The sequence below is a fragment of the Vicugna pacos genome, chromosome 15 (genome assembly GCF_048564905.1).
Source record: "Vicugna pacos chromosome 15, VicPac4, whole genome shotgun sequence".
Taxonomy (NCBI): Eukaryota; Metazoa; Chordata; class Mammalia; order Artiodactyla; family Camelidae; genus Vicugna; species Vicugna pacos.
The window spans coordinates 29000049-29014242 of record NC_133001.1 but is presented as its reverse complement, the minus strand read 5'-3'; the positions used below and the strand labels follow the sequence as shown (position 1 = coordinate 29014242).

The window sequence follows — 14194 nt, the reverse complement described above, 5'->3', positions numbered from 1 at the left end:
AGTTTACTGTAGCTCTGCAAAAATAAAAATGAGTCTGTGAATTTGAAAAAAAAAAAAGAAATAATGAAAGATTCTGTACATCTGGATTCTCTAAAGGCTTGGAAAGCAAGTCTGAAATGCCACCCGTAGCCAGACACACCTGCAGCCTGAGACTTGGGGAAGAAGGGGGGGAAGTTATATCACCTCACCTCCTCTTACAGCATTTTTTCACTAACTATATACAGTGGATTGATTCTGTTTTCTATCATTTTTACTTTCAATGATGAAAAAAGTTTGGGTTTGGTGAAAAAAAAATTTTTTTCTCAAATAGGCTCTAGAACTTCTTTTTCTTCCAGATACTGTGATCATAGATAGTTCTGAATCATGGCTCACAGACCTTTCCACCTGAAAGGATCTTTAACCCGAATGTAGTCAGCCCTCTTGCCTCACAATACCTGAAGAAACCCGGTCCCAGAGAAGACAGACCGATTGCCAAGATCTCACACCTATGGGGTGGCACCAAGTGAGATCAGAATAAGGCTCCCCCAGCAATCAGTTGATAAAAACTGTTATAGGCCATTCATCTGCTGAAAGTTACATCTAAAACAGTGAGTTTGAGCACATTTCACCTTGAAAACTACAGAGAGGTCTTCCTCTCTGTGGATACTGACCGAAATGTCTCCTTGTTCTCTGCACTAATTAATTTCCCAGTGAGAGGAGTGGTAGCTGCTCTGTACTCTGCAGAAAACCCTGACTGCTTCTAAGGAGGTGATGAAAATGGCCTGGCACCTTTCCTTTGTCGTACAATCTGTGATTCAGATCAGTGGAACAAAATAAGCGTTGATTCCACAAGTGAATTACATAGAGGGGTGTGTGTGTGTGTGTATTTAATGGCCAAACTAGACTGACTGTCGATGTATTTTGATCAGTAACTGAAGGGAGAGTTGAAACAGTATCTCCATCCCAATCACTGACCCACTCGGCCTTTTTTAATAGATCCACTTAAGCTACTGCTGTTCTCTGAGCCCATTAGGACTTATTTAAGGGGTGAATTTTCAGGAGATTATATATCACTCCCACTACAGCACAGTGAAATTGCTCATAGGATGGATCCTACAAAGCGTTATAATTCTGCACCAGAGCTTCTGCAAGGTGAGCTTGCTTGGAATAAAAACCTATTAGAGAGCTACAAGAATCACTTTGGGGAAATTTGATTTGAAGTGATGGAGTAGACAGCATTAGCTTTCAAATAACTGTTTTGAATGTGTACTGTGTATTAAGCTGCATTTTCTAGTGAGCTGTGATGTTAAGATCTTGGTCACCATTGTCAACATTAAGTAGAAATAGTACTTTATAAGGTGATGCTTTAAACTCAGCTTTTACATTGTTGTTTATTTCTAACAATCTTACCAGCTCTTAGGATGCCCAGGTATAAACTGAGAATATATCCCAACCATCACTTGGGTCCCATAGACCCAAGTAACTGACAGAGATATTTCTCACAGAGATAGTCTCCTTTAACAAAATAGAATGCTTCATTACAAAATTTAAGACATTACCTCACTAAAGAGTAAGATACATAGTCCCAAAGAGAAAATTTTAGAACACTTAAATACAATTTGATTCCTTTCTTATCAGTCCTTACTGGTTATTAACCACTGATTAATATGACTAAAAGTCACCTTTTTGTAACGTTCAAATTAAACACATTCTGTGCTCTGAGATTTTAGTACCCGGTCTTATGGAACAATAAGAAATTTTCCCCTGGGCAATAATCAGGTTATCCTGATTGATGGATGGGTTCCCATTCTAGACATAATTTCTAGCTCACCTTAAGCAGATTCTTTTTCCATTGCTCTAAGCAGCGTTTTATAGAAGAAACTTCCACTAAGTATGTCATGGTGAAACCCAAGCACTGAGTTCTTGGAAACATTTCATAAGCCGCTCTCCCCACTCCTCTTAAGTAAGAGAATTAGGAGAGAACCTGGTCTGATGAAACATCCTACCTAAATGCAGATTCCTCCTCAGCCAGACCAGTGAAATAGCGCGATCATCCTGTTTTGGAGGCACTGAAACTCACCCTACATAAGCGCCGCCGTTTCACGGACTGTGTTGATCTGCCGGTTAGGCAGTGAGTAAATATTTATTGAGCACCTTCCCCGTGTGCGCTGGGCTAGAACTCGTGATGCAGCGATGGATACAGACAGAAGCTCCCTGAGGATGGGGATGTTGTCTTATTCACAGCTTATCTCCAAGGCCCAAACAGTCCCTAGTATGTAACAGGTCATCAACCAGTGTCTGTCAGCTCACTTTTGTCATTCATTTGGTGCCCACCACAGCCACACAGGTGGGTCTTTATTGACAACGAAGCTGAGGCCTCATGTGAAGTGGCGTGCCCAGGGTCACATGCAGAAAGGTCGGAGCCAGGCCCTAGGAAACCTTGAACTATGCTCTCCCTTTGCCTGAAGTGTGGCTCCACACAGCTGTGCTCCTACTGATGGCCAATACTCAGCTCTAGCTCGGAGAAGGATGAGGCAGGGCCCATGCTGTGTGAGGAGCGGGGAGGCCAAATCAGAGGAGCCCACACCAAACTACAGTGTTAGAAATGGGAGTAGGGGCTTTGCTCAGGCCCCTCATGAGATGGCTGGGGCACAAGGCCGCCCAGTGTTCTAGCCTGCAAGTCCCAGGTAAGGAAACTCTGTCCCAAGCTTCCAAATAAGGCCTGGGTCAGACTGACCCAGCCAAAGAGATGACAGAGCAGCAAGATAAATTCTCAAACCAGAAAAGACAAATGAAAAATCACATGGACTGGGAAAAAAAAAAAATCAACATGGAGATCAAGGGGCGGGGGCGGAATCCAGAGTTGCCATGGTCTCTGGGTCACATCGCCTAAACCTGGTCTTTGCTTACTCGTGGGTCACTGGTTGAACCTAACCTCAGTGCTGTTGCTGGTCACTGAAAACCATCACCACCTGAGATCTGCTGCGTGAGTTGGGTGTGATAGGGCTGGAGGTTTGTTTTTGGAAGGTGGCCTCACAGCACTCTCAGTAACAAGTATTGGGAGGGCTTCGTCTCAACCAGATGATTCCCCCAAACAGCAGCTTAGGAACTGTCCCTTTCACACTGACACGCGGCCCAGTCGTGTGTGACCCCTGGCCCATCGCAGGTTGATGACTTGACTTTGATTGGATAACACTGAGCACAGTATCTATTATGATTATTATTATTCTAGTGAGATACTTGAATGGAAGGAAACAATTTCTCTTTTTTAGTGTCAAGTAAACATGTGTAATTAGCCTTGTTCTTATCTCCATTAGTATCATTAGACTTGAAAACCCAGTTTAATCTGGATTCTGCTCTATTCTCAATGTCAGCCTGTTTCTGGACCAGTACAGAGCCAGCCTTGTTGATGCAATAAAGAGATTACTCCAGCCCAGGGTAAGTATGTTTCTATTTTCTCCTGAACACTGGCTTCAGAATAATTAGTCTGTGCACAAAGATGCAGAGAGTAATGGAATGGCAGGATTAATGTCATGTAATACTTTAATACTTATTATGTCCAACTTCAATTGAGTCTTCTGATCTATCAGGTTCTTTCCTAATCATAACTAGGGAACTTCTTACCCTTGGCCTTCTGATAAGGAACACAGTGGGTAGTAAAATAAATGAAACTGCTTCAAAGATAGTGTGAGATTATTTTTATCAAAGAATTTCTTGAGTCTTTTCCTTTGATAACAATATCTTCATATTAAAGTAGAAGTATGATATTGAAAGTTTTCTGTTGACTTCTGTCATTTTAAATCCCTTCAATGGTAACCTTTGTCACTGGGTATTTATTTATTGCCACAGAATATTTTTTTCTTTTTATTTCTGTTTGTGTTACAGAAAAGGGACTTCAGAGGAATCTGTGTATTAAAAGTCCTTTGCTTTAAAAGGAAGCCATTATTTACATATTATAAACATTAGGTCACAATGAAGCTAAGCATGGCATAAAACATTGTGCACATTTTTACATTTATATATCCATTTATGCCTGTGAGTAAATTACAGAGTTTGTATCCACTCTTATTTTGTTGGACTGTTATACTAAGCTAGGCGGTCCTGCAGCCTAAACGGAGAGTTAATATACATCTATTTAAAGTAAGAAAACAAGTTTAAAGCTCATGCATTAAAAAAAGATCTTGTAAGTATGTAAGACTCTTGCTGTGCTGTAAGAATTGAAAATCAGTTAACAGTGTTAATGTAGCCTAAGACAGGAGCTCAAGAAAGGACTGCAGTGTGCGCATGTGTGTGAAGTATTTTCTAAAGTTGTTTCTAAAGTCTTTTTAAAAAAAGATTTGCTCTAGTCTTCTGACCTCAGTGAGACTTACAGACTAATACCTTTCAATCTTTCTTTTATATCGTTTTCACATTGCAGGTTCTCTGAGCGATTTGATAATCATCCTTTGCCTTACACTGTTGCTTTTTATTTTGTTATCTCTATATAGCTCAGAAACTTTCAATAGGCCTCTCAGAGGAGTAACCACAGCTTTGTAAGTGGTAATCAATTAAATTAAATTGGCCTTCTCAATTCCCCCTGTGAGGTGGGTCTTGAGGCAAGGAAGGGGCGTGCTCCAAGCTAGTGGTGGCAGCTGTCATGGTTGAGTGAGCATGACTTCAATTTAAGGGTAGAAGAAAAGTGGGGGCCCTTTCATCCCCCCATTAGCTTTGGGTGGTTCTTGTGAGCACTTGCAAGATCAGGATTTTCAGAGAGGGCACTGAGATTCCTGGATGTGAAGGCTTCTACGAACATCTACTACACAGAAATACAGTGCTTTCAAGGACACCTGGATCTCCCACTGCACAAACAGTACGTCACTCATCACCAACATCCCTACTCCATTTTGCAGCAGATTTGCATGATTTGCGTAGAAAACTGCCCAAGCTATGCATAGACCTAAGTGCAGATTAGACTGGAATGTCTGACAGCTCTCCTGTACCCTCTATAAACTCAGGACACACTCCTCGTCGTCTGAAGTGCGGCTCCACATAGCGGCCCTCTCTGAGGATGGCAGCCTCCCTACTGACAGCTGATACTCGCCCTCAGCTCAGAGAAGGATGAGCCAGCGCCCTGGAGTCAGCAGCACATACTCCTGCTCTGTGAGGTGTGGGGAGGCCAAACCAGAGCGGCCTACATCAAGGTGCAACATTAGAAATGAGAGTAGGGGGCCTCGCTTAGACCCCTGATGTCCTGCAGCCCTGCTCAGACTGCCAGGTGCTCTAGCCTAAAGGGTCGGGTGCCTACCAGAAGTAGGGGAGATCCCAGTTGTGGGTGGCATATGGACATACAGAAATTCCTATCCAGGAATCTCATCCCCACTGGGAGGTCTGGGGGCACAGGGCATTTACATTCCCTGGGGCTCCACAAGGTGGACCCTAGAAGGATCACGTGGACTTAGCAGTGAACAAAGCAGCTCCATATCCCATGCCAGTGGGTTGGAAGGGTTCCCAGGGCTTGGGAGCAACCAGAGGAATAACTGAGCTCTTCTTCTTAGCTGTCAGGGCGGCTGTCCTGCTTCCAAAGGATCTCCTCCTGCTGTCACAGTCCCAGACTAAGATAACATTAAAGGTTTTATTCCATTACAATGAGAGCTGCTTTTAATGTTTCTTGGAGCCCAGACAAAATTTCCATGGCTTTGTGGCCCAGAGGCTGAAGGCCCCTAAGAGGCCTACAGAGAAACAATGTGAGCAGCTGCACTGGTGGATCCTGAGTTCCTGGTAATTCAAGGCTCAGCAGATTCAATGGGAGAGGCAGCAGATTCTCAGGATGCTCAGAAAAAACTGCACTTTGGCCCAATGCTTCCAGTTACCCAGTTTCTGAAGGTAAACTATACTGAGTTGGGTCAGAAAATACCTACATACAAAACCCAAGTCTCTTCTGACCATCTAGCCACTTTCTGAATTCATCATCCCTTGAAGCTTCAGTTTTTCATCTGGAAAATGAGGAGTAAACAAGCCAACACACTGGAAAGCTTTAGCCCAGGACTGGCTCTGAATATGTATGTTAGCACTTATTACCTTGAAGAACTAGAGACACTTTGGGGCTGTGATGAGTATAGAATATAGGGGGATCTTTCCAAAAATTTGCCTCTGAGAATTGCTGGTGGGAGGAAGAGAAAGAACATGTTCTTGACCTGGACTTGGACGCTTTCTATACATAACTGTTCCTGCTGCGTCTCTCCTGCACCCGTGTCCCACGTACCTGCCGCAGGCCCTGCAGTCCAGAGGACTGTCTGCCTGGTTGAAGATGACACTTTTTTCTACAGACACCTCCACCAGCAAGGGGAGAGAAATTACTACTAGGTGGCAAGAATGAAGTCATTGTAATACGAAGGTTCAAAGGTCAAGCTGTGGAAAGCAGCAGATTCTGCTGTCATTGGGGAGTGTGGGTCCTGGATTTCTAGCTAAGGCAGATGTGCTGAGTGGAGACAGAGGATCCAGAAGCAAAGAAAGTAGATGGAGAGGAGGAGTTTCCCTGCTTTTCAGTTTTTATAAAGGGGATCATGAGTGAGCGGGGCACAGGCCCCAAGAGATAGCTTAGTCACCAGGGTAGGTTCCTGGCTTGGCTGAGGGGCAGTGTCAAATCCCAAGACTGAGCCTCAGTCCTCAGATAAACAGGCACCTCTGCCTGGAAAGTCATTACCGGAAGCCCCAAATAGCAGCAGGAAATGATCGTTACCTGTTCCAGGTAGAAACTTCCCTGAACTTACTGGTTGAGAGAAACTGTAAAAACATTTGACTCCTGCCAGAAGCCTACTAGGGACTCCCCAGCAAACTTAAAAGGTGAAAAGATCAGATCTTAAAAAGGAATGAAATCAGCAAATTTTACTCATTCCCAGAAGCAACACGTCCCTCCCCACCCACACCTTTCTCCCTCCAGGGAGTGACTTCTTGCTGCTGATGAGTCATCAGTGACCCCCTAATTGTTGTGTTCTTTTAAAATACAGCTACAGCAGCCTAGAAGTTGAACGTTAGTCCGGAAATGACAGCCGACACATGACACCTACTAATATTCCTCTGATGGCTTTGGGCTCAGGGAGGGGAGCCAAACCAGTCAGACAGGATGAGTGTACTCAGGACTGTGTGGAGATGGATGGGGAAGTGATACTGACAGCTCTCCAGCTTGCTAATGCTGCTAACCGATTGTCAAGAATTCAAAAATATCATTGTAGGATTCATTTAACCTTCTTTAGAAGCTGGCCCTCAGTAACCGCCAAATTCCTGGAGTCCTGACTACAAGCAGCGCTAAAAATGTAAATCATGAAGTCTCATTTCAGAAGAGCGGTTTCTTTTTACCAACAGATTTCCTTCATTTCCTCTTTTTTTTAATCTACCATCTCTGCACCCGTCTGTACAAACCTCTGTTCTTGCTTATCTCAGGGAAATACCTGGTGAGTTTGGGCGCAGTGGCATGACCTGAGGTGGTGCCGAAAGACCCTTGGGTTCCACTCTGCTTGCTGGGCCAGAGGCCCAACAAATCCTCCCTTGTTCTTAGTGAGAAGCTGCATTGGGCCAAACCTGGCTCTCAGGAACAGAGTCCCCAGACGGTTTTTAAGACCCTCGGAGCAGGAGCCCCACCCTTAGAAGTTCTTTCCGGAAGCCCACCCAGGTGTTCATTCAGTGTTTCCAGCGTGGAATCTCTGCCCCTGAGGAACTGATAATGTGGTCGTGGAGATGTAACACACACACAGGGGGAACTCCAGTGGATGGTGCAAAATGGCTTATAAGAGCCCCGCCCTTGATCACAGAGAGCCTGGTGCTGTTTTTATTTGTTTTGTGAATCTTTCTGATTTACACCTTCATTAGAATGTGAGGTACTCAAAGGTCAGGACTCAGTCTTGATTTAACAAACATTTGTTGAGTAACTACTCTCTGCCTGGCACTGCGCTGGAGAACATGGGGGATTAACAGGAATAAAGGGCATTGTGCGACTTGCACTGTGTAGCAGGAAGGCTAATGCAACATGGCGGGTACCAGGGATATAGCACAAAGACTGACTAACTGCCTGAGGATGGTTTCCCTAGAAGCAGTGCTATGTGACTTTGGTCTGGAATGGTAAGAAGGGCATCAGAGGAAGGGGACTGGAAAGGAGCCTCCCTGGTGGAGCAACAGTACGCACAGGTGGTGAGTACGAAGAAACATGTTATGTTTGGGATCAAGCAGGAGTTTGCTCTGGCTGGAGTGTAAGAGTGCTGTGTGGTTAGGGTTTAGGGTTGAGGAGGGTCAGGAGATGAGGTTACAGAGTTCGTTCGGGGTGCCACATTATGAAAGGCTGAGAACACGATGATGGAGAGACTGGACTTCATTATGTGGGTGACAGAGAGCCATTGGTAGAGTTTGAGCCTTGATGTGGTCAGATGTGGGTTCTAGAAAGATCACTCTGGCTGGCAAAAAAAAAAAAAAAAAGCTGGTTTGGAATAAGAGAGTGTTTGAAAGTAAGAAGGCTCTTTGTGGGTCGCCCGTGGACCAATGTCTACTTAGAATTGTTCAGTTAGGAGCTAGTGCAGACCTAAAGATGGAGAAGAGGGAATGGAATGGGTGCTCACTGAGAGGTTCATTCAGCATTTATTGAGTGCCCACCTAGGGAAAGAGTCAAATAATCCTGCCCCAAAGGACCGCACAGTCCAGCGTGAGAGACAAGCAAGCTGGCAGTTATCTGCTAGTGAGTTCAGGACATCGCAGTGGAAAGGGCTAACTGGGGCAGGAGGCACAGGGTGGAGCAGAGGAGGTCATTCAAGGCGTCAAGGGGCAGGGCATGTTATCCAAGTGCTGAAGGATGAGTTAAGAGTTTACCAGGTAGACAAAGAACTGGAGATAAGAGAAGCATGCCACCCAAAGGGAAAGTGTGCGTGTGTAAAGACACGTGCGGTCCCTGGAAGAACAAATCAGGGGACTGCACTGAGTTTGGACTAGAGCCCCAGCTGAGTACAAGGGAGGGACGGAAACAAGGCTGCAGAGATAGACGTGGCTCAGGTCACAGTGGACTTTGCCTGCCATCCCCAAAAGGTGGAACCCACGTCATTGGTTTCCAAGCCCTGTTTAAATGGCAGAACCCTTTGGTCAAAATATTTTTAGCCAGCACCCCAATTATAAAACAGACAAAAGTGAGGCAGCTTTAATTAAATTGGACGTGAGAAGCTTGGTCTCCCTTTTACCCCTCCAGGCCACCCTTGAAGCCATACGAACACAGTTTAAGAGCCACATGCAGCAGATGACAGAGATGGGGGTGCCGGGGTGTGGCATTCAAGGGTTTTAAAAGGCAATGCCATGATTTCCTGGTTTCCAGTTTCATTCTGAAGGTGAAAGGTATGGAAGTGCTTGGTACTTAGTGGGTACTCAGCTGTGTGTGTGTGTGTATGTGAGAGAGAGAGAGACAGGGAGAGAAGGAGAGAGATAGATGGGTGGGTAGTGCCCTGGAAAGGGTAATGGTTTGGGCAAGGATATTGAATTCCATTTTAGACAGACTGGGTTAAAGGTACTTTCAAAACATCCCCATGGAGAGACCTAGTAGGCACCTGAAAATCTGCATGTGGACCCTGGACAATGGTGAATGCTGCAGTTTTGTACTTGAGAGTTTTTGATGCATAAGTGATAGCTGAAGTTGTAGATCTCAGTACAATTGCCTAGAACTGCATAGAACATGAAGAAAAAGGAGGCAGAGCCCTGGGGACCACTGACAATGAAAGGGCACGTGGAAAAGAGAAGCCAGGGTCGGGCATCTCAGAAACCAGGCAAAGAAATGGTCAGAAAATAACCATAAACTTAAGCTTGTAATCAGTATTTCATAGTTGACCACCTAGAAATGGAAAAATAATAAAGGTATTTCTTTGGCATAGCATAAATCTGAAGTAAAATAAATCTGAAGAATACTTATTTTTTCCAGAAACACACATCCTTTAATACATGAGTATAGATTAGCCTAGCAAAATAACCACAACTGAGCTTACAATGTAAACAATATCATTGTTGTTTTGTGAAACTACTTCTCTCTTCTCTCCAGGGATAAACAACTCTCAAATTTCTGCTCATCAGTCAAAATTTTACATTCAATTGAGTGTTCATTCTGAGTTTAAAATAATTCTGTGACTGTGAATGCTTAGAAAGTTGTGCTTTGGTAAATTGAAAATAATTTTTCTAAAGTGATGGGCTAATTTGGAATCTATATTCTTGTTCTTGTTTTGATTTTTGCAGCCGAAATTGTAAGGAGTATTCCTCTGACTGTACCAAAGAGTCCTGCTCCACTGGGGGTATGGGGGGTGGGTGTGGGGCTTCTTAAACCATTCATTATGGGGCGGATGCTGGCACTCAGTAGGGCTCAGTGGATGCTTATTGACTGAATGGATGATGTACTATTGTCCCTCCTAAATATTAATCCACATCTCAAAGATGTCTGCATTCAATGAAATGAAAAAAAAACATTTTAAAATTCATAACTGAGTAATTAGAGATTAAAACTACCGCTCGCTCTTTCTCGTGGGGACAGTATTGTACGCAGAAAGCTGCCCTCTGAAATCCCATTATAGCCACTGACTCTGTAAAAGCTACTTGGAGAGAATCTTTTCTAAAGAATAAGCAATAAAACGTGGCCTTCGAATTCCCAGAGACTTGACTTTTTCGGATTATTCAACATCTGGATTTAGTTTATTCTCTCAACAAAAATTGACTGTCTGCCCTCTGCTAGGCACTGGGAAAATGCAGTGAATAAAACATTAGAAGGTCCTGTTGTCTTGAAGTGTACATTCTAGCCAGAGGAGATGGGCAGTAGCAAACAAGGATATGATGTGTGTCCGTGGTGATGAGGGCTAAGGTCAAAACTAGAGCAGGGAGGAAGGGTAGGGAGTGCAGGGGGAAGGGCTGCTGGTTTAGGGGTGGTGGGTGGGGAAGGACAAGGAAACTGAGACATATGCTCAGTTCAGTCCCCTTACAGCTCACGCCAACCAATAGGAGGCTGGGATTTGTATCTTGTGAATGCAAACATCAACCCACCCAACAACCCCGGAGTCCTGAAAACATTACATTACGGTATATAGTTTGGATAACAGCTGTTAAAAATCAACCCTTCGATTTTAACAGTAAGACGATTTTGCAGGTGACTCTAAAAGAAAACAACTTCCATTATTCAGAAATCTGGAATAGCAACCAGCTCTTAGAAAGAACTAAAATGACCTACTAGTGTTCCCTCTTTTTTTTTTTTTTAGTGGAGACTTTTGCTCTCCTGCTGAGACCACATATTATATCTAGTTTCACATCAAAATGAATTTTTGCTGCTAAGTTTGAAAACCGCCTGAAAATAGCAATTAATATTGGAAAAGCTGACAGAACCTTAAGTGTAGTGGCGTGATTGGTGCTGGTATAATTATGTGCCTGGGTGTATACACATCTATGTAAACACAGTATGAAAACACACTTGATGTTCAGGACAGTTGATCAGTGTATTTCCTTGCAGCTAAATGAGGGGAAGAGACTGAGAAGGAGAGGGAACTGGTAGGATTTTATAGCACTGGTAGGTGGCATAGATGCTTTTAGTCTTACATCTGTATGAGCTTGTGTTTTCAAATTATTTCCACTTTCATTACCTCACTGGATCCTCACGACGTGCTGGCGGAGGAGAAGGCAAGGGGGGCTTTGTTCTTCCCATTTAATGGATGAGAAAACTCAGTGGGTCAGGCTAGGAAAACTGGAATTTCTTCTCTGAAAAATGAGGAGATTGGACTAACATCATCTCCCAGGTCCCTTCTAGGTCAACAGTTCTATGACTCTTTTCTTCTGATTTTCCTAAGGTGACACTACTGTTTAATGGTGGAGATCTCCTTTAAGTCCAGACTCTTTTCTGCCACACAGCTCCTCCTTATAGACTTCAAACCCTTCACAGCATGTTTAATCATCTGTAGGATGCAGTGTCTACCGTACAAAGTTGTTGAGGGGATTAAAGGGAAGGCTCGTGGAGTACCTAGGAAAGTGGTAGCTATTATTATTATTATTGTCATCACTGTGACTCATAAGAAGAGCGTTGGCACTGAAGTCAGGTAAATTTCCCATCATTCACTGGTTTGTCATCTTGGCCAATGATTCAACCTTTCTGAGCATCCTGAAAAATGGAGCTGAAAATCCCTATCTTGAGTTTGAGGGAAGTTTGAGGACTAGAGGAGATGAGATATAGAGACCACCTAGCTCCATGCCTGCCACATCCCAAAGGCTCAATTAACGGTTGGCAGGTATGAATGATGAACCCCACCTTTCAAAAGAAACTGGGATATAGTTTCTTGATTCCCTCAAAACCTGAAGTGGTATTTCATAGAGGTGAAGTGTAACCCTGAAATTAACAGAAGCATACAGTCATCTTTTAAACAAATAAAAGGAAAAGAAGATTCTGAAGTTGAGCCATTGTGTGCACATCTATAAGGGAGGAGAAAAATCCACATGCACCCAGGAGTTAGCAAATGGTCGTTGTGGAATTTCATGTCAGAGGGCTTTCTGAAATCCGGTGTATATTTCATTCAAGTCCTCCCACTCTCCCCACTGCAACAATCAGATGAGGCTGTACAGTTTCTCTAGACAAGCTTGTTTGCCCTCATTATACCACTTGCTTTGCAAAGGAATCACTTGAATACCGTGAGGAGGTGCTTTGCCATAATGATGCCCCTCATGAAGGATTCAATGAAGTTGGAAATCAGGATCCTGTAGCTCTGTCTCTGACAGCATGGTCACGGAAAAGGCTGGTGGCAGAACTGAGTGGACTGTGGTTACTTGTCTCTGTGGAGGATTTCTGGGCACTGAGTTTCCAGGGCACAATAAACGAACATTTATAGGCATCCTTGGCCACATGCTCTGGAGCTGTGTGGCAGATTTGTTGGCAGCTGCTAAGGAGTCGCAAGGTGGGTGGCACTGCCCTGGACCAGTTATTCTAAAATCTAGTGGATGCTTTAAACCACTAGACCCAAGAGAGGTGTGTATGGTACAGAATACCAGTGTTGGGTCACGTATTGTTTATTACATGCATTGTTTGAAGATGGTAAAATATAGCAACTGGCCACTTAAATATGAAATAGATTTTTTTCTTATTTGATGTATATCTATCCCTGAAATTCTCAGCACGAATGCCCATCCTGTGTGGACGTCTCAAGAACAACTGAGTTTTCTACCTGAGAGCAGTACATGGAATGCTCTGACCAATGTCTGTTACGTTTGGTTGCCTTCCAGCTTTCCAATGTGTGAATTTCCTTTTTAATGTTCCAGGGGAAAGCAGTGGTGTTCGCCCCACGTCGAGGGACTACTTTAAACCAGTTTTGCAATCTAGCTGAAAAAGCTGGCTTCTCTATCCAAAGACATGAAAATTATGATGAACACATTTCAAACTTCCACTCCAAGGTTAGTTTTCTGCTTGTGTTAGATAACACTTTAATCCGCATTGCATTTTGAAGAGATCATGGTCTTTTTGGCAGGTAACCTAAATATTTGATTAAAGGACTCCTTAGGTGTGCTGCTTCTGAACAACTATTTGTATCTGATTATTTTGTGTGGCAAAGCCATCTTTTATCTTTGCATGTCTAGAAGGATTTTACAGAAACCATTCCTGTTTACTCCTTTCTCTGAAACAAACTAATCTTTCCATTCATAATAGACTAATTTGTAGGATGCAGGGGAGGTGGCAGAGAATGAATGATAAACAAGTGTTTATATTTTAATGAAAAACCTTCAGCTTTTAAGTAGGTTAAATGCTTAGCTGCACTGAAATAAATAGAAGGTGAATGTCTAATTGTATCATGTTAGACTGTAAATCTTTATCTCTGTTTGCTTTATGGCTGGGTCAGTTGGCAGTTTGAGACTGTTAAATCTCACAGAATTTCACAGTTGTGGGGTTATATGTCAGATCGAGGCGCTACAAGATTTAGGTCAAAAGCACTTATCTGAGAGTGATTTCTAAGCTTGCTTACATAAAGCTATGTTATCAGCCTTTTTATTATTTATAGGTATAGAGCAATATAGGACACTGAGAGGCAAGCATTCCACTGACAACTTTTTAGGAATCTCAGCGTTTGCTAATACACATCACACTTACTAGTGTAACATGTATTTCTTCTGTAATTGTGTGCCTTACAGAAATCTTCCTTCTCTGAGCTAGTCTGACCTTGGCAAGAGACTTTGACTTGTCATTTTTTGCAAGTCGTGACGGCAG

The 14194-nt window shown here is 43.4% G+C and overlaps 1 protein-coding gene across 7 annotated transcripts in view; it reads left to right on the top strand.

The window, feature by feature from the left end:
- The window catches only part of CAMKMT (calmodulin-lysine N-methyltransferase), a 429706-nt gene that overhangs the window by 295775 nt on the left and 119737 nt on the right, over positions 1-14194 (top strand). For all 7 annotated transcript variants that reach the window (XR_012059060.1, XR_012059061.1, XM_072937783.1 and 4 more), the window contains 2 exons: positions 3354-3417; positions 13255-13386. Coding sequence is in view for 5 of the 7 variants with exons in the window: in XM_072937783.1 (XP_072793884.1) it covers positions 3354-3417; positions 13255-13386 (196 nt within the window). In the remaining 2 variants the exon portion in view is untranslated. The remainder of the gene's footprint in view (positions 1-3353; positions 3418-13254; positions 13387-14194) is intronic.